Source organism: Eublepharis macularius, chromosome 8 (genome assembly GCF_028583425.1).
Source record: "Eublepharis macularius isolate TG4126 chromosome 8, MPM_Emac_v1.0, whole genome shotgun sequence".
In the NCBI taxonomy this organism is placed as follows: Eukaryota; Metazoa; Chordata; class Lepidosauria; order Squamata; family Eublepharidae; genus Eublepharis; species Eublepharis macularius.
Window position 1 is genome coordinate 46,450,825 of NC_072797.1, and position 20,044 is coordinate 46,470,868.

The following is a 20,044-nucleotide window of genomic DNA, read 5'->3' on the forward strand; positions in this document are numbered from 1 at the left end:
GAGTCAAACTAAGGTCCATAAAGTAGGCATTCAGAGTATCTCCTATGAATTATCTAAATAAAGCCTGATCAAGAAGAATTAAAAGTCCAGATTAATAATTGTTTGGTATGGAAGCTTTGTTAATAACAATTCATTATTCGACAAAGTCCAGAAACGGTTTCCATTTTGCATAGAAATTCATTATGCAGTGTGGCCTTTCCCTTTGTTGCAATCTATCAGTTATTTTCTCCATAATTAGTTGCTCCCAAATTTTGTTATACCAAGTATTCAAACTAGGAGACTTATGAGACTTCCAGTTAAGAGATATAGAGGTTTTTGCCGCAACCAGCAGCGATGAGATTAACTGTTATCTAATAGTTGGAAGTTCTCTATTTTTCCAAATATCTAAGAATATTAATTCTGGCTTTAATGGTACATTGTATGATGTAATGAGGGTAATTTGTCGCTGGATTGTGTCCACAAAGTCTGCTATATGTGGACATTGTCCCCAGCAATGTAAGAAGGTACCAATCTGTCCGCATTCTTTCCAGCATAAGGGGGAACTGGTGGAATATATTTTAGACAACCTATGTGGAGTGAGATACCAATGATTTATAATTTTACACAATTGAAGTCTTATGGTTATGACTGGAGAGTTAACTATGCTTGATTTCCAAACCTGTTGCTGCTCTTCCTCAGAAACGTTTATTTCACAATCCTGTTGCCATTTTAAGTGAGTAGCGTCAGTTTTCAGTGTCACATCCTGCACCAGTATGTTATATATTTTCAAAAGCAGTCCCTTTTGGGTAAATTCAGGAGTTTCTAGCAATAATTTCAGTTCCATCTTGGGTTTTTTCATTATGTCTCCTAGTTTGATATCTTTACAAAAATGTGAAAGTTGTAAATACAGGTACCAAGGAATGGAACAAGAATATTTTGCTTCCAGCTTAGTTTTCTCTAAAAGGCCCTCTTTAGAAGCAATGTCTAGAAAGCGTACATTTTTAATCCTATCTCCTCTGTTTAGCAAATATAACGCAATATTACCAGGTAGCTGTTCTTGAGATCTTAAATTGGTATGTCATGATAATTGTGGGATTATTTTACCCTTATACTTGTCCCAGGTGTTTAGAACGGCCTTAAGAAATATATTATGTGCAATTTCTGATGGTCGATGCTTTTTACCCAGCCAAAGTAGATCTTGTATTGTCTTAGAGTTGCGTAGTTGATCTAAGAGAGTGATCCAGTCAGATCGTCATTCCTCATGTAATATATGGATAATATTTGTTATCCTGGCGGCAGAGTTATACTGTGCTAGATAGGTAAAGCCCCCATGTAAAGCCCCCATGTTTTCCCCCCCTTTCTTAGTACCTTTCTCAGTACCTTAAAAGCTACCCTAGGGTGCTTATACTGCAAATGCTCTCAATTTGTAGGAGGATCCTTATATTTTTATTCCTTTTATACTATCATCTTCTCTAATCCTTCTCAATAATACTTCTAAGACCATCACAAACAAAAGTGGCGATAGTGGACATCCTTGTCTGGTTCCTTTCCTTATTTCCAACTTCTCTGTCAGGTCGTCATTAACACATATTGTTGCCCTTTGTAAGTTATAAATTGTTTTCACTGCTTGTATAAATGCATTACCTAGATCCATCTTCTCCATAGTTGCGAACATAAAATCCCAGTTCAAATTGTCAAAGGCCAACTTCCTTATCAGGTCGCTTATCGTAGTATTAAATAGCATTTATTACTACTCTCAAATTGTCTTTTAACTGCCTGTTTGGTAAAAATCCGGCCTGATCTTCATCTATAAAGTCCATTAACCATATTTTGAGCCTATCCACCAGTATTCTTGCCATTATTTTGTAGTCATTGTTTATAAGCGATATGGGTCTATAATTTTTCAACTCTGTCAAATCTTGGCTTTCTTTTGGGATCAGTGCAATACTAGCTTCATTCCGTGTATCTGGGAGACCCTTTCCTTGAAGCATAACGTTCATTACACTTTTTTAAAATCGGTACTAGGTCCTCCTTCATTACTTTATAAAATTTAGCTGTGATCCCATCAGGTCTTGGTGCTTTCCCAATCTTAGACGCTTCAATTGCCTGTATGACTTCTTCTTCTGTTATTGGGGCATTCAGTCTCTGTTTCATCTCTTCTGGTAGCTTTGGTAACTGGGCATTCATTTGTCTTTTGTTCCACGTGCTCCACTTTTTTAGTTGTTACTTGCAAATCTTCCTTTACTCCCTCTATCTTTTTTGCCAGTGCAGCTACATCGGCTTGAATAACATCTCTCATCTCTTTAAAATCCTTTGCCAACATTTCTTGCATCTTCTGTAACAACTCTTTGTGATTCTATGCCACTTTTTTCCCCAGTCCTTCGATCGCAGCATCCACCGAAATTTGCCATTCCTTATCTGCTCCTTTTTTCCCGGCCATCGTGGGGCTCGGTTTCGAGCCTCCCCACGTGTCTGCTCTTTTCCTCAAATCCATGTTGAATTGTTTAAACCTTGCCTTTTCTTAAAATTTCTTACTTAAGATGGCGCACTTCCTGTTCCTGTTGCCTTCGTTGCCTCCCAGTGGTTTACCTATTTTGCTTCCTTTTTCTGTCAATCCTCTTCCCTTTCACTTTGCTGTCCTTGTTAGGAATCCAGTTGTCTATCTCGCGATGTTTCTCCAGTCCCCCCTCCACTTTCTCACACTGGTTATCTCAGTTCTAACCGCAGTAAGTATAAACAATATTTCTTTTCAAATTTTTAGTCCTTATTTACTTCCCCAGCATCTTCAATTTTACTCTGCTTCTATTACTAAACATCTCTTCTTTTATATGCTGTCCATTACTTTATTTTCCCTTGGTCTTTTTACTGCTGTTCCATTTTTAAAAGTCCGATAACGATCTTTACCTTTGCCGATTCTGCGGGTTGGCTGTGTTGTTTCCTTTGCTTATTCTTTGGTAAAAGCTGTTGCTGAAGCTTGGTTCTGATGATCTTATGCCAATTTAATGACTCCTGAGGCACTGCAGAGATAGAAGCTCACCCTTCTCTGAGGGGACCTCAAGGTGGTGGTGGAAGTCCTTGATTCAGAACTCCCTCCTTCACCGAGATCACACGCTTTCGGGGGTGCGTAGCATTCGAGCCCAACTTCTCCCTGAAGTTGGGGTGGAAATGGGCGTTGGAGCACCTCACTTTCCAAGAAAAACAGTGTCTCGGACAGCCCAAGTCCTAGGCTGCTTCAGACCACCATGAATCCAAACCGGAAGTTCGTACTGTCAAAGAAATTGATTCAGTAAAGTTTGCCATTGGTTCAGCATTTTAGGCGGGCTTGTTATAGGAATGGTCCTGAACAAAAATATTAGTATCGGTAAGATAAATGCTTTTATTATATGATATCTTTCATACCAGTTCAAACACTGTTTATTCCACTTAAGCAAACTTGATTTAATCTCTTTCATTTTAAGCTTATGATTAACTAGAAGTAATTGGTCCAGATTTGAAGCAATATTAACTCCTAGATAAAAATCGATTAGCTCACTGCAATTTATATCTGGTTTTAATTGAATCTTCTATGGAATTTGGCAGACTTATAGGCAAGATACTGGACTTACTTTGGTTGACTGTCAGTCTTGAGATCTGATTGAAATTAGCCAAATCATCATTAAGAGCAGGTATCGACAATAAAGGTTGAGAGATATATAGTAAGATGTCATCAGCAAAAAGGCTTAATTTAAATATGTGCTGATTGATTTCTATTCCTTTAATGGACATGTTGTTTCTTATTGAATTTGCTAAAGGTTCTATGGCAATAATATAGAGTATAGGTGAAAGCCCTGGCATGTGCCTCTATTTAAAGTTATATTATCAGAAGAGATTCCATTCATTCTAATTTTGGCTACAAGGTGAGCATATATTGTATTAATAACACAAAAGAAATTAAATCCAAAGTTCATTTTCTGAAGCAAGGCATGCAAATATTTATTTTCTAAGGAGTCGAATGCCTTCTGTATATCTAAGGCAAGGATTGCCAATTGTACATGCTTTTGCTTACAATATGATATTATATTGAGAGCCTTAAATACATTATGTCCCTTCTAGGTACAAATCCAGACTGATCCATATTTATATATTCACCAATAAAGGTGTTTAATCTTTTAGCCATTATTGAAGTGAATATTTTGTAATCAACATTTAATAGAGAAATTAGCCTGTAAGAAGCTGGGTTTGTTCCATTTTTTCCCTGTTTTGGAATCATTGTTATGGAGGCCTCCTTCCATGAAGGTGGAAGTTATCCCGATTGTAGGATGATATTACCCAAAGAATATTAAATATTAAATATAAAGATATTACCCCTACCCCAAAGAAAGAAAAAACCCAGTAAGTCTATGACTATCAAACCAAGTAGCAACCAGGAATCCACTCCATCACTGGGCAGCAGGATCCAGTCAAAGGAGAAAAAGCCAACAGCCAGCAGCAGCAAGCAGCAAGCAGAGCAAAATGGAAGCTGACTGAGGCAAGCCTCCTAATTTAACTCCTTGCAGCAGTTTTAAAAAAGGCATTCTCCTTCTTGAGAATCCCATTGGCCAGAGGAGAGCTGCTGCAAAGATTGCAGCACTCACACTCTCCCCTTCCTTCTCCCCCTTCCCCTTCTGCCTCTGACTCACTTCCCCTCCCTTCTCCCTCCTCCCTTCAGGCAGGAAATAGTGTTTCTTTACTGTTGCCACACTTACCAAATTTATTTGATAATGCATGTTTAAATTTTACAAAATGCCAAATTTTGAACCCAAATTGTACACTCCTATGACCAACCCCTCACAAACTCCCAAGCGTAGACAAATGTATTAGAGGTACTCCAATTAGGCACAACTTCCTATAACTCAAACATCCTGTTAAAGACTATATTGGACTTGCCTTGAAGAAATAACAGCCTTCTGTTGGTGCCTGCTGGAAGGCATATCGAATTTAAGCTATATTCCTCCTAAACTCACATGGAAATAAGGTAGAGTTTGCATGGCAAAAAAACACATGCAGAAGTGGGAAATCGCCCACCACAAGCGAGTAAATGGGAAGCCTAATTTAAACCCACAGTAACCAATATTAAAACTCCCACATCACTCAGCAGAAATAAAATCCAAATTAAATATATTACATATAAAACATTACAGAAAAATGGAAAGGTAATAGAAATACTATATAGCATGGAGCCAAGATAAAAATGCAGTCAAAAAGTTGAACCATATTTGTCTCTCTGTGAGAGACAGTAAAAAGGGGAGAGCACTATAATATGAGGCATGCTAAGAAGAATGGTGGCTGACCTAAGCATATGATTGGTAAAATGCTTCAGCTAATATAGCTCATCAGATGCAACATGAAGTGATACATCCCAGAAGAAACTTGGTCATTTACATCTACCATATCTGCATCCTGATGTTTTGAAGTTACCTCAGAGACCCTGATTAATATTATACATGTTTATAGTCCATTGTGCTCCATTTTTTTCCTAAGGACACTTTTCTGGGAATAAAGACCATTGAAGAGCATGGGACTTACTTCTGGCTTTAAGTAGGACTTAACGACCGACAATGAAGAACTGAACTTATCTTTAGGCTTTAGTATATGCGCATTTTTTATTGTTTTACTATTTCACTGTTATGTCTATAGGCATATTGGCTAGTGAGTACCTTTCAGCCTCTTCTTGGTGGTGGGAGGTTGGGGACAGTATATAAATGTTTAAATTAAATAAAAGTGGCAGAGATTAATGAAATATGGATAACAATCTGTCCACTTTCATCTCAATCCTCTGCATGTCCCACTAACATAATTTGTATTTACAACCAAGCAATGACAATGTTGGACTGCAGTTTCTATTTCCCTATGAAGATAGCTGGTTAAGCACAGAATTTATTTCCGAGTGGGTAGTATTAATTTGGTATGTTTTAGCTCTGAATTGGTCCTGTTACAGCCTCCATTTTTGAATGAAATGGATTTCAGAATCAGACTCTGTATAGTTTGCCATCAGAATTTGTGCCTTTTACTGAGACTGACATGACACCGTACCGGGTAATTGTTTTGTATTCCATGAGGAACATTTAACCAAAAGTAGAGATAAACATTGGAAAAGCACATCTTAATATTGAGGGAGAACTTTTGTTTGGGGGTGGCTACCTGTCTAAAGCTTGTTGAAATAGACTTTAACAACAGAAGACACCCCCCCCCAACCATCAGACAACCCCCACTGTGATATGGGTTTGGGGTTTTCCGGTATCCTTCCTGCCAAAGTAAACATTGAATGAGATAAAAATTAAGTCCATGGCTCTGTCTCCACTTCTGAGGAGGGGGGTGCCACAGTGCCTCTGCCCAAAGGAAATGCAGAAAAGGCCTGGAGAAAAGTGGGCTAGGTAGCAGCTTTTCTTTTTGGAAAGTAGTAGCCTTTTCTGTTTAGAGTCCACCTGCTTTGAAGATGCTGTGTTTTGAGGTCTCCAAAGACCTATTGCCATAATCACCTTATACTCCTCTCCTCCTACCTCTCCTAATTCTCAAGAATCCAAGGGCTGAGAGCCCCCAAGCCTGCGGAGATGCTGACTCTTCAATCTTCCTGAATCCTTGGATAGGTAGATTTGAAACTGCATCCGCTTGTTTGTTAGAAAACTGAGCTATAACTAGGGCAAGAGGACAGTAGGGTGGCAATTAGTACTTTAATATTCAGACCAGGCTAATGTGCATTAAGTTTGCCTTCATATTTGCAACCCTTCATTTAAGAACAGTATTTGCCATGCCTAACGGGTTATGGTTATGAGTGTGCACAAGCTCCCCTTCCACAGAGGAATCTCAGTGCATACTGAATGGAAACCAACTCCTTTGGAGGAAGTTTTCATTTTCAGAGCACATGCACTGCATGGCTCCTTCTTTTGTATCCTGTTGGAAAATGAGTGTGATGGACCATTGCACTCATTTTCCAATGGGGGATGAAGGAAGGAGCTGTGTGGTTCATGCACACTGAAAGTGAAAACTGCCTCCCAAGGAGTCAGTTTTCACTCAGCGTGCACCAGGATTCCTCTGTGGAAGGGGAGCATGGGAGTGCACACACAGCATGCACATGGAAGGTAAGTACCCTGCTGTCCCGTCTCTCAGTCCCCTACACCTCCACTTGGGCCCCTGGCACCCCTGGCAATCCTATTTATAGTCCCTGTCCATTACCAAGTCTTCTCTCTGAGCTATTTCTTATGGCCCAGCCATATAATCAAAGAGAAAGCACTCCTGAATAATTCAGTTTTACATCGTTTACAGAAAACCATGAGATTGGGAGCTTTCCTGTCCTCCTCAGGCAGGCCACTCCATAAGGTGGGGGCAGCACATGTATGGGCAGCTGCAGATACCAACTACAGCATGGTATCTGCCAAAGGCCCTGTTCAGATGAGCAAAGCTGTCATGGTGGAACATAGGAACTGGTAGAACTGTACTGTAGACACCTATTTTAATTGGTCATGCTTATACACTACCTGTTTATTGATCCCATATTGTTTGCAGTGGTCATACACGTCGTTCTAGTGGTTTTTTTCATACATATTCATGGATCATGCATCTGATTCAGATTGCAATCTACAATTTCCTTTTGTAGCTTATTATGAAACAGTGCCTTCCAATAAATCACTTAACTCATATAAGTAATACTTTGGAGCCTGTGCCTTCCTGCTGCAGTTGTGTATCCACCAGGATAATAATAACCTTTAGCAACAGAGGACTCCTGCTGTAAGGGGAATGAATTAACAGATAGCAATGCTTAAAATAGGAATAGAAAGGTCCTACCTGCTGGTGTTGGTTCTTCTTCATCCAGTTCTGTTAAGAGAAGAAAAAATAAAATTATTGCAAACATACTGAATACAGAGTTTATTTATTTATCAGGAAAATTACTTATTAAGATTCCAACTATTTAAATATATAATTATTCAACAAAGGCATAATGTGCAAGGCCTAGAACAAAAGATGTAGTTCTATTAATGGCAAATCCTTCCACTAGGTATTTTCCATCACTAGAAACCTCCCTGCCTTGGAGAAGGCTTCACCGTTACAGAAAGAATGTTTGGATTCAACCCCAAAGATTTTAACAATTCTTTTGATTATTACTAGTTTATTGCTGTTCCTGCTAGTTAGTGTTATGTTATTATCAATGCTGGTTTTATCTATTAAGTATTGTTTTATTTATTTACTGTATTTATACCTCACCTTTCTCCCCAATGGTGACCCAGGGCGGCTTACATCATTCTCTTCTCAATTTTATCCCTACAACAATCCTGAGAAGTAGGTTAGGCTGAGAGTGTGTGATGGCCCAAGGTCACCCAGCAAGCTTCCATTCATGGCACAGAGGGGAGTTTATACTTCAGTGGAACTTGCTCAGAAGATGAATTGCTGGAACAGTGGGGATATATAAATAGATCGTAATAGAAGTCTGATTTTCCTGTTTCTAGTTCTCCCTTTTAAAGAGAATTTAATTCTATCTAAATAGAACCGTATTGCTCCTTAAAATTATTTAATGGAGAAAGCACAGCCAACAAATAGGAAGACCACTGACAGGTCTAGATAGGAAAAGAAACTGAAAGTGTGAACTTTCAATTGAAGAACATCCTGGCTTTATGAAGTTGGTGGGTAGCACTGGCTTCCCTTGATTATCAATAACTCTATCTTTTATCTGGATGTTCTACATACCAGTGTCCTATAGTATCTTTTCCTCTTCTCCTTATCAAGACACATATGGAAGAAAATACACAAAGAATGACATGTTTCAAAATGCCTGGGAAATATGAAAGGTGAAGGTGAAATAATAAAGACATGAATATCAAGCATTTGGAAGGATAAATTAATAATGTGTTAACAGAAGATTTAGGGTGTATACAATGGTTATATGATAGAGTCAGCTCTGATCTTTCTCTGTTTACTTAGCTATGGGGTACCCTCCCCCCCACCCTGAGATTTTGTACAAAAGATAAAATTATTTTATTTCAGGTTGGGGCTAAACTTCAGGGGTCAAAAGTTACAGAATAAGTTCCAAACAAACATTCTACTAGTGCTTCGGCAAAGTAAAGCATTTTGAAAATACATCTTCAGAGGGCCACTATAGCAATCTGCTCCTTCATATTATATATCTATTATACATTGTTCCCATGGGGTTTTAAACACACATGGGGTTTTAAAGATTAGAGATGCTACTGAAATTGTCAGCCATAGCACTTCAACTCAGAAATCCCTGATTCAGTTTTCCACCTTGCACAAACCAAACCAAGTCTTTATTTTCATGCCATTTTCTGATTCCTTGTGTCAAATTTCACCCTTAAATTTACATTTTAAACATTATTTTTTCATCATTTTGACTTATAAAAGGCAGCACCACTGCAGGAGTTCAGCTACTTTTCAGCTGTGAAGTGATGTATTTTGACTCTCCTTGTCTCTGACACTGCCAACAGCCAAGTCTGAGCAAGCTCCTACAGCACTCATCTAGAAGGTTGAGCTTATCTCTCTGTCTCTGTCTTTCTCTGGTGAAATGAGCTGGAACAAAGGAGGGGAAAAGGCAGCTACACACTTTGTCTACCACTGGAGGAGATGGGCCCAGCCTCAGTCTAAAATGCAAGGGAATTGCATGCCATCCTATTAATCTGCTTTTAACTTCAAGTCTCATTTCCTGTAATTAAGACCAGTCTCTTCAGAACCAGCTCAAGGATTCGCCTAGGCAGCGAATAACTTATTTACCCTCTCCCATGTCACAGCAAAGACACTGCTCACGTTCTCATCCCTTGGGGAACATGGTGAGGTGGGAAGCAGCTGCCCACCCTCTATATCTGATGAGCCAGAGCCTCCTGTCCACCTTGCCCCTCTAGCACTGCAGTGAAGTGGGAAGACTCTAAAAGTTTGGAACAATAGTCTGTTGCAGAAAATAAATACTTCTCCTAGCAACATGCTTTAAAGCTTTCCAGTCCTGAAGAAGAACCTTTAACAGTTTAGTTAGAGGGGTGTTATGATTGACGGCTGTGGAAATGAGGCATGGAAAGGGCTATACAGGGCTCTTTAAACCCCAACTTTCACCTCTTCAGATGGGGAAAAAGCCACCCCAATCACAGCTAACTTCATAGTGATTTTAAGGTACATTGCTGTACAAACATTACCTGATCAAAGATAATTAGTAAAGGAAAGCACTGGGTAACTTGAGTATCCTCCTACTTAACCATGAAATTCACTGGGTGATCTTGAACTAGAAATCATTTGTTTAAAGCTGGATCAGTCCAAGAGTAAAATCCAAAAATCATGGGATACAATGCATGCAATATAGGCTTGCAAACTAGTCACACTTTCTCATTGTAACATACCTCACAAGTCTGTTGTGACAAGTTGTTTAAGTGACACCCTTCACGCCTTTTAAAAAAGACTGGTTAAAAACATGTTTTTAGATCAATATATGTTTTAGATTTGAAATCAGTGGGTGTTCATTCTGTATCTTTACATCTCTCTTCACCATTCAACTGTTATGTTATCTTTCTAGATAACTGGCAATGATGGTGGGATTGGACAGATGTGCCCTCAAATATGGGTCTATGACAAAGAGCTTTTAAGATGAGGGGAGGCTGTAAAGGAGAGAACCAGTGGATAAAAGATGGTACTGAATTTTATTTATTTGATTTTTATACCACTTCTCTTCAGTTAAGTGCTTGAAGTAGTTTCCATCAATAATCAAGTTTCCATCAATAATCAATTTACATCAGTTAAAATCAATAAAACATAATAAAAATCCAATAAAACATACACCATAATACAAAATATATAAACCACTTGCTTTTCCTCTCATGAAGCAGAGTTGATTCCTTCCCCTGCCTGCTCCTGTAACTGCTTGTGCAAAGAAACTGGCGTGCTTGGCTAAAAAAGAGTTAGGCCTGCTTGTAAGTTTCTGGATGCATTATGGGTATGAATTGCTAATGTGAGAATGACTCCACAGTTTTGCAGACCAGGTGCTGTTACTGAAGCCTTCTATGTTAGGAAGAGGCAAGGCTGAAGCACTCTAGACAGTTAAACGTATTTGACCAAGCCGCAAATCTCATGGAAAGGTGGTATGTGAGTGTTGCCAAGGGACAATGGTTCTTTTGGATCTGAAGACAATCACACAAGTGTTGAAGGAAAATGTATTTATTAAATTACTCTGACAATTTACAGAAATGAACAAATACAGAAGAGAATATGCTTGTACCCCTATGCTGGTGTAAGAAACCCTGGGAAATGACAATTAGTGGACCCCTGGTTCTGATAAGTTGTGCAGCACTGTTTCGATGATTCAGCCTGAACTGAGGTTCATCAGTGGAGGGGCTTCTCTGAGACTTATATAGAAGTTAAACAGTGTTGCACTTACCTGTAACTGTTGTTTGTCTAGGTCTTTGTGCAGGCACATATTGGGACTAGGAGTCAGTTTCGTGTAGTGCTTAAGAGCATGGGACTCTAATCTGGAGAGCCGGGTTTGATTCCCCACTCCTCCACGAAGCCAGCTGGGTGACCTTGGGCGAGTCACAGTTCTCTGTGTCAGACTTGTGGCTAGATAACGTTCTTACTCCAGACTACCTTCTGCAATTAGACAACAGTCCATTGTTTCCAAAAGGCTTTTACTGAAGAATTAGTTCATTATAGTCCACTAGCCTGAACACAAGGTCCAGGATGGTACATATGCATTGTTACCAATGACAGGCAAAGCATGAGGTACAGAGTAACAGATCACAGCAGGCCCAACCTCCCCCCACAGTTCTCAAAACAACCCCTCAGAAGAGCGAGAAGCTCCCAAGGCCGGTTCTTGGTGGAACGTCGGTAGCCAAAACAATCCTTTTCTGTGAGATAGCTGCCTGGGAACCTTGGCACCTGGAAGAGAGCACTTACACACTGAAAAGATTAAAATGGAGTCAGTTAAGCATAGGCATACAAGAAAGCAGTCTGAACCTGACACTCTGGAGCTCTCTCAGCCCCATCCACCTCACAGGGTGACTGTTGTGGGGTAATAATAACACTTTGTAAACCACTCTGAGTGGACATTAAGTTGTCCTGAAGGGTGGTATATAAATCGAATGTTGTTGTTGTTGTTGTTGTTGTTGTTGTTGTTAATTGGGACTGTGCAGGCGCATGCTAGCTATTGGAAGGTTTTACAAGCTCTCAAATGCTAGGGGAAGCACCTCCCAAAAAACACACTTGAGTGGATTGTTCCTGCCAAATGCTGTTGCTGAGCGGAGCTACCCCTCTTCCCTCAGTTCCACCTAAGCCACCATAATTCTCAGAGAATCTCACAATGGGCTAGGAGGGAGGGAATGTGTGCCTGCACAAAGACCTAGATGAACAACAGTTACAGGTAAGTGCAACACTGTTTTCATCATCTGTCTTCAGTGCAGTCCCACATTGGGAGAATAGCAAGCAACTCACCAATGGGGAAGGGTGTGAGATGTTCAAGTCAATAACGAGTGTAGGACAGCCGTCCCCAGCGCTGAATCATTCCTGGCTGCTGTGTCCATGGAATAGTGCCAGATGAAGGTGTCCACTGATGACCAGGTTGCTGCTTAGCAAATATCTCGTAACGGAGTCCCTTGCAGGAATGCAGCAGAAGCCAATTGAGCTCTGGTAGAGTGTTCCCTAATGGTTACAGGACAGAGGACCTTGGCGGTCATGTAACAGCGTCTGATTGCTGCCACAATCCACCATGAAAGGGATTGGCTAGCCACTGGGAGGCCCTTGCGAGGGCCTGAATAACAAATGGATACGTTTCTAGACCTACGGAATGGTTTGGTCCTATGGATATAATATAAAAGCGCTCTCCTGACATGTAACTTGTGGAGCGCACGTTCCTAATCTGAGGATGGCTTGGGGAATGACACAGAGAGAATGGCCTTCTGCTGTAAATGGAACCTTGAGACAAATTTAGGCAGAAATTCCAGACTGGGATACAGTATGACCTTTTCCTCAAAAAATTGGAGGAAGAGGGGGGTCTACACGAAGGGCGGATAATTCTCCAACTTTCCTAAGCGATGTAACAGCTACTAGAAGGGCTACCTTTCATGAGAGTAGGTTAAGGTTACAGGAGGCCAAAGGTTCGAAAGGAGCTAGCATGAGCTGTGCTAGAACTAAGGACAGGCTCCATTGTGGTAAAGGGTGGGAAAGTATTATTTACCCTCTTTAGGAACTGTTTGGAGACCCGATGTGAAAACACCATTTTTCCATTGACAGTTTCATGGAATGTGGAGATGGCTGCAAGGGCTCTGGTAGAAGCCTTATGAGTGTTTATCATGATTTGGGTCACCTCCCTGGAGAAAGGTGCTATGGTGGGAGTACAAGCCATGCCGTGAGTCTGAGTAATGCCACATTGTGGTGCAACACCTGGTCTCTGTGGATCAGATCCAATGCCTCTGGGAAACGTATGTAAGAGCCCCGTGAAATCTCCCACCACATCGGGAACCAGTCCTGGAGTGGCCAGAAGGGAGTGACCAGTATGCAATGTGTCCTGTAATGTTGAATCCTGCCCAGAACTCTGGGGATGAGAAGTATGGGTGGAAAGGCATAAAAGAGCCCCCCCTCCCACGGGATTTGAAAGACGTCCCCCAGGGATCTTGGATCTGAGCCCCCAGGGAACAAAATGTGTCTGCTTTGGAGTTTTCTCTTGTTGCAAAGAGGTCTACCAATGGTGTTCCCCATCTCGCAAAAATGGGGTGAAGGTATGTAGAACTGATAGCCCACTCGTGGTGTGGTTTGAACGCCATCCTCAGGGAATCCAACTGGCTGTTCACAGTTCTGGCGATATGAATGGCTTGAGAGGGGCAGTATTGTTCTGCACTGCCCAGTGCCAAAGTTATGTTGCCTCCGCACAAAGGGTTATTGAGGTTGTTCCCCCATTTGTTGATATAGTAGAGGGCTGTCGTGTTGTCGGTTTGCACCTGTACCCTCCTGTTGCGGAGCAGATGGGAGTATCTGATTGCCCTTAGTTCTAACACGTTGATATGCATAGACCGTTCAGTGTGTGACCATCTGCCCTGAGCAGATAAGCTCCCACAGTGTGCTCCCCAACCCAGCAAAGAAACATATGTGGTAATACAAATGTCGGGTGTCGGGATCCCAAAAGGTGTCCTCCGTAAAAGATTATCGTCTAAAGACTACCAATTGAGAGAGGTGATTATAGCCCTGGGAATGGAGAGTGCCCTCCTCTGGGAGTCCCTAAGAGGGTCAAAGTGTTGTAAAAACCAATTCTGGGGTGGTCTCATATGGAGTCAGGCAAGTGGTACCATGCAAGTTGTGGATGCCATCAGGCCTAAAAACATCTGATTAAGTATAGCAGGTTGGAACCACTTCCTTCTAAAGCAGGAAATCATGTGCTGCAGTGACCTGGTCCTGTCTAAAGGCAAGAAGGAATGACCCATTGTGGCATCCAGTCAAGTCCCAATAAACTAAATTGATTGTATGGGATTGAGTGTAGATTTTTTCCAATTTATGACTAGGCCCAAGTGAGACACAGTTCGAACTGTGATCTCAATGTGTTGTTGAAGACAGTCATGGGAGTGGGCAACCAGGAGCTAATTGTCCAAGTATAGATAAATCGAACATCCCTGTGATCTTAAATGTGCTACGACCACTGCCATACATTTGGTAAAAACCCTTGGGGCAGAAGAAAGGCCAAAGGGGAGAACAGAGTACTGGAAGACTTTTCCCTGGAAATAAAATAAATCTAAGATATTTCCTATGGTCTAGATTAGGGATGTGCGTTTCGGCATTCAGAATGCCGAAAGAATGCCGAAATAAAAGTGTTTCGGCTTCTTTCGGGGAATGCCGAAACGTTTCGGGTAGCCGAAAGAAAAAAGCCGAAACGTTTCGGGATTCTTTCGGCTTTCTTTCGGCTTTTCAATGGGAAAATGCCTCCGTCTTCCCGGACGTCTGGGGGAGGCATTTTCCCACCGAATAAGCCCAAAATTGGTGGAGACCTTCCTCTAACCCTTCTCTAACAACCACCCAAGTTTCAGACAGATTGGACTTTGGGGGGCCATGTTATGGCCCCCCAAAGCAGGTCCCCCCATCCTCCCATAAGAAAGCGAAGGAGCAGCATATTGTTAGCATGCTGCTGCTAATATTTCTTCATTATTTCCTATGGGGAAAAAATGAAGAAGCAGGCTTCCTTTGCCAGGGGTGGCATTTTGCATGCAAAATGCCCCCTCACCCTCAGGGGCCCTTCTCCCACCCCTCCTCCCACCCCCCACCAAGGCTCAGCCTGCCAGGGGTGTTGCCAGGGCTTGTGTTGCCAGCCCTCAGGGGCCCTTCTCCCACCCTTCCCCCCACCCCCCACCCAGGCTCAGACTGCTCCCACTTGGGGGGGCCATTTCATGGCCTCCCCAAGTAGGTGCTCTTTTCTCTACCACTGACAGCTGGGGAAGGCTTGTCTTGCCAGGGGTGGCATTTTGCATACAAAATGCCCCCCAGCCCTCTGGGGCCCTTCTCTCACCCTTCCTCCCACCCCCCACCAAGGCTCAGACTGCTCCTACTTGGGGGGGGGCATTTCATGGCCTCCCCAAGTAGGTCCTCTCAGCCCCTAAAGTCCACCCCTTACAGCCCCACACAAACCCAATTCCCCCCAGCTGCCACACACAGACCCAAATCCCCACATTAGCCCCTCACAGACCCAAATCCACCCCCACCTGCCCCACACCCATAACCCCAGGAACAGGCTGGCAAAGGCCAGCCCTCTCCCTTTGTTCCCTATGCTGGGAACTTCTAAACTCTCTTTCCCTGGGCAATTCTGCACAGCCCAGGGGTGCCACAATGCTGGGCACACTTCTGAGTGCCAGCTGGTCCCTGTGAAAGAGCACCTGAACCACAGACACCCTCCCTCAAATTCCCCCACCATCTACAGAGATGGCTGGCCAGCCAGCCCCATTGTTCCCTATGATGGGAACCAACTGCACAACAAAGAATAAAACAAGAACAACACAAAATAAAGTTTTAAATTTTTTTTTCTCCCTTCCAAAGTACAAGTAGGCAAAGCATTATGACACATTACACCAACAGTCCCCCACACAGAAAAATAACACAACTCACTTAACATCAGAGAATCACAAAGCATGATTCCTGTCAAAAACACTTTATTTCTTGAACAGCTTTAGGTTACACAGCAGGGAGGAACACCAAAGGGCATGGCAGCACTATCTTACACAAAAATAACACAACTCACTTAACATCAGAGAATCACAAAAACACAATTCCTGGCAAAAACACTTTATTTCTTGAACAGCTTTAGGTTACACAGCAGGGGGGAACACCAAAGGGCATGGCAGCACTATCTTACACAAAAATAACACAACTCACTTAACATCAGAGAATCACAAAAACACAATTCCTGGCAAAAACACTTTATTTCTTGAACAGCTTTAGGTTACACAGTAGGAGGGCACAACAGGGCATGATAGCAATGTACTACAAAAAATGATACAACCCACTTCACTGTTTTTGACAGCAATTGTGTTTGTGTGATTCTCTGATGTGAAGTGAGTTGTGTAATTTTTGTTTAGTACACTGCTTTCCTGCTCTGTGGTGCCTTCCTACTGTGTAACCTAAAGCAGTTACAGAAATAAAGTGCTTTTGACAGCAATTTTTGGGGTGATTCTTTAATGTGAAGTGAGTTGTGTTATTTTTGTGTAAGATACTGCTTCCATGCCCTTTGGTGTTCCCCCCCTGCTGTGTAGCCTAAAGCTGTTCAAGAAATAAAGTGTTTTTGACAGGAATTGTGCTTTTGTGATTCTCTGATGTTAAGTGAGTTGTGTTATTTTTGTGTAAGATAGTGCTGCCATGCCCTTTGGTGTTCCCCCCTGCTGTGTAACCTAAAGCTGTTCAAGAAATAAAGTGTTTTTGACAGGAATCGTGTTTTGTGATTCTCTGATGTTAAGTGAGTTTTGTTTTAATTTTTCTGTGTGGGGGACTGCTGGTGTAATGTGTCATAATGCTTTGCCTACTTGTACTTTGGAAGGGAGAAAATAATTTTTTTAAAACTTTATTTTGTGTTGTTCTTGTTTTATTCTTTGTTGTGCAGTTGGTTCCCATCATAGGGAACAATGGGGCTGGCTGGCCAGCCATCTCTGTAGGTGGTGGGGGAATTTGAGGGAGGGTGTCTGTGGTTCAGGTGCTCTTTCACAGAGACCAGCTGGCACTCAGAAGTGTGCCCACCATTGTGGCACCCCTGGGCTGTGCAGAATTGCCCAGGGAAAGAGAGTTTAGAAGTTCCCAGCATAGGGAACAAAGGGAGAGGGCTGGCCTTTGCCAGCCTGTTCCTGTGGTTATGGGTGTGGGGCAGGTGGGGGTGGATTTGGGTCTGTGAGGGGCTAATGTGGGGATTTGGGTCTGTGTGTGGCAGCTGGGGGGGAATTGGGTTTGTGTGGGGCTGTAAGGGGTGGACTTTAGGGGCTGAGAGGACCTACTTGGGGAGGCCATGAAATGCCCCCCCCAAGTGGGAGCAGTCTGAGCCTTGGTGGGGGGTGGGAGGAAGGGTGGGAGAAGGGCCCCAGAGGGCTGGGGGGCATTTTGCATGCAAAATGCCACCCCTGGCAAGACAAGCCTTCCCCAGCTGTCAGTGGTAGAGAAAAGAGCACCTACTTGGGGAGGCCATGAAATGGCCCCCCCAAGTGGGAGCAGGCTGAGCCTTGGTGGGGGGTGGGAGGAGGGGTGGGAGAAGGGCCCCAGAGGGTTGGGGGGCATTTTGCATGCAAAATGCCACCCCTGGCAACACAAGCCTCCCCCAGCTGTCAGCGGTAGAGATTAGAGCACCTACTTGGGGAGGCCATGAAATGGCCCCCCCAAGTGGGAGCAGGCTGAGCCTTGGTGGGGGGTGGGAGGAGGGGTGGGAGAAGGGCCCCTGAGGGTGAGGGGGCATTTTGCATGCAAAATGCCACCCCTGGCAAAGGAAGCCTGCTTCTTCATTTTTTCCCCATAGGAAATAATGAAGAAAGATTAGCAGCAGCATGCTAACAATATGCTGCTCCTTCGCTTTCTTATGGGAGGATGGGGGGACCTGCTTTGGGGGGCCATAACATGGCCCCCCAAAGTCCAATCTGTCTGAAACTTGGGTGGTTGTTAGAGAAGGGTTAGAGGAAGGTCTCCACCAATTTTGGGCTTATTCGGTGGGAAAATGCCTCCTCCAGGCGTCCTGGAATACGGAGGCATTTTCCCTTAGAAAAAAGCTGAAAGAATGCCGAAATAATGCCGAAAGAATCCCGAAAGCCGAAAGAGATTCTTGTTTCGGCTTTCGGCTTTAACGATAGAGAATCTTCTTTCGGCTTTCTACTTTCGGCTATAGCCGAAAATTTTTGGCTTGCACACCCCTAGTCTAGATGAATAGCAATGTGAAAGTATGCGTTCTTGAGGTCAAGGACTGCGAACCAATAACCTGGCGTGATATACTGCAAGACACTAGCCAAGGTTAACATTCAAAACTTCTCTGCTTTAATAAAAACATTCAACTTTCGGAGGTCCAGGATGGGCCTGAGGTCACTGTCTTTCTTTTCCACTAGAAAATATCAGGAGGAAATAACCCTTGGGGACTGTTCCTCTGGGACTCTCTGGACTGCTCCCTTGGCAAGAAGTTCTTCAATAACTGGAGAAAGGGCCTGGGCTGGACATAGTGATGCGTTGCTAGGCCAAAATAACTGGGGAACCTTGGAGAAAAGTAAACGGTAACCAAAACGAATAACGATGTATTGTCGAAGGCTTTCACGGCTGGAGAACGATGGTTGTTGTGGGTTTTCCGGGCTGTATTGCCGTGGTCTTGGCATTGTAGTTCCTGACGTTTCGCCAGCAGCTGTGGCTGGTATCTTCAGAGGTGTAGCACCAAAAGACAGAGATCTCTCAGTGTCACAGTGTGGAAAAGATGTTGGCAGGTCATTTATATCTGCTCAGGAGGGGTGGGGTTGAGCTGAGTCATCCTGTAAGAGTTTCCCAGGGTGTGGAATGCTAATGGCGGGAGGCTTCACTGTATCCTGAGGAGGCTCAGTGAGGGTAGGATTGTTACCCCAATTTTGATCCCAATGATGACTTTTGCAAGAATCATGGGTGAACATGATGCTTCCCTCTGCCCAGTTGATGTAGGGGTTGTGATCGCACAACCATCTGCTTCCCAGGATCAAGGGATATTTGGCAGTGGCACTAATAACGAATGATCTTACTTCCCAATGTTGTCCCATGCCGGTAATGACCGGAGTGGTTTCAGTGGTGACTGGATTCATGTTAGTGCCATCCATTTGCTCAAAAATGACAGGCGTTTCCAATTCTTTAATAGGAAGTACTAATCCATTCACTAGGGCTGGTGCAATAATGTCTCTAGAGCAGCCCGAGTCTATCAGAGCTTGCACATGGATATGCATTTTTCTGTCTGGGTTCACTAAGGTTACCGGTATGAAGAGTGTGGACCCTTGGGGTCTGTTCGGAATAGGAACGGACTGAGGTTTGATCTGCCATTTGGGTCCTTTTACGACAGATCCATTTCGTTTCCCGAGGTGGGGCTCTCTGGATTCTCCTCCCCGGTTAGAGCTGTTGGATCATATTCCATAACTTCTTCCAGCTCTAACCCTCTTTCGGGAGGGTTTCTCCGAGGAGCTCCTCTGCCTCTCGCTGTTCTAGGAGCTGGTGTTGGGCGCGGTGGCGCCGGGTAGGCTGCGGGGGCTGGACGTCTTAGTTGGAGCGGAGGTCTTTGCCGGTACGGACATTGCGCCGCAAAATGACCACTCTGGCCACACTGCAGGCACAACCCTTGTTGCCATCTAGCATCTCTCGCTCCGCGAGTAGCATATCCAGCACCTCTGCCTCCTCTGACAAGAACTGAGGAGCGCCTTTGTCCCGTATGTTGTTGTTGTTCCACTAAACGGACTTCTAGCATGCGGTTTTCTACTTCACAAGTTAATTGGATCCATCCTAGTAGAGTGGGAGGATTATCTTGCATAAGGGCTCTATCCAACAGCTTCGGATTTAAGCCCTGTTTGAACAAAATTATTTTGGTCAATTCCTCACACCTTGGGCATTTAGCGGCCAGTTGTCGGAATTT

General features: G+C 43.2%; 1 protein-coding gene across 1 annotated transcript in view; it reads right to left on the minus strand.

The window, feature by feature from the left end:
* The window catches only part of EDIL3 (EGF like repeats and discoidin domains 3), a 480,770-nt gene that overhangs the window by 302,109 nt on the left and 158,617 nt on the right, over nt 1-20,044 (minus strand). Inside the window, exon 3 of the mRNA XM_054987524.1 lies at nt 7,780-7,809. Coding sequence (XP_054843499.1) covers nt 7,780-7,809 — 30 coding nt within the window. The remainder of the gene's footprint in view (nt 1-7,779; nt 7,810-20,044) is intronic.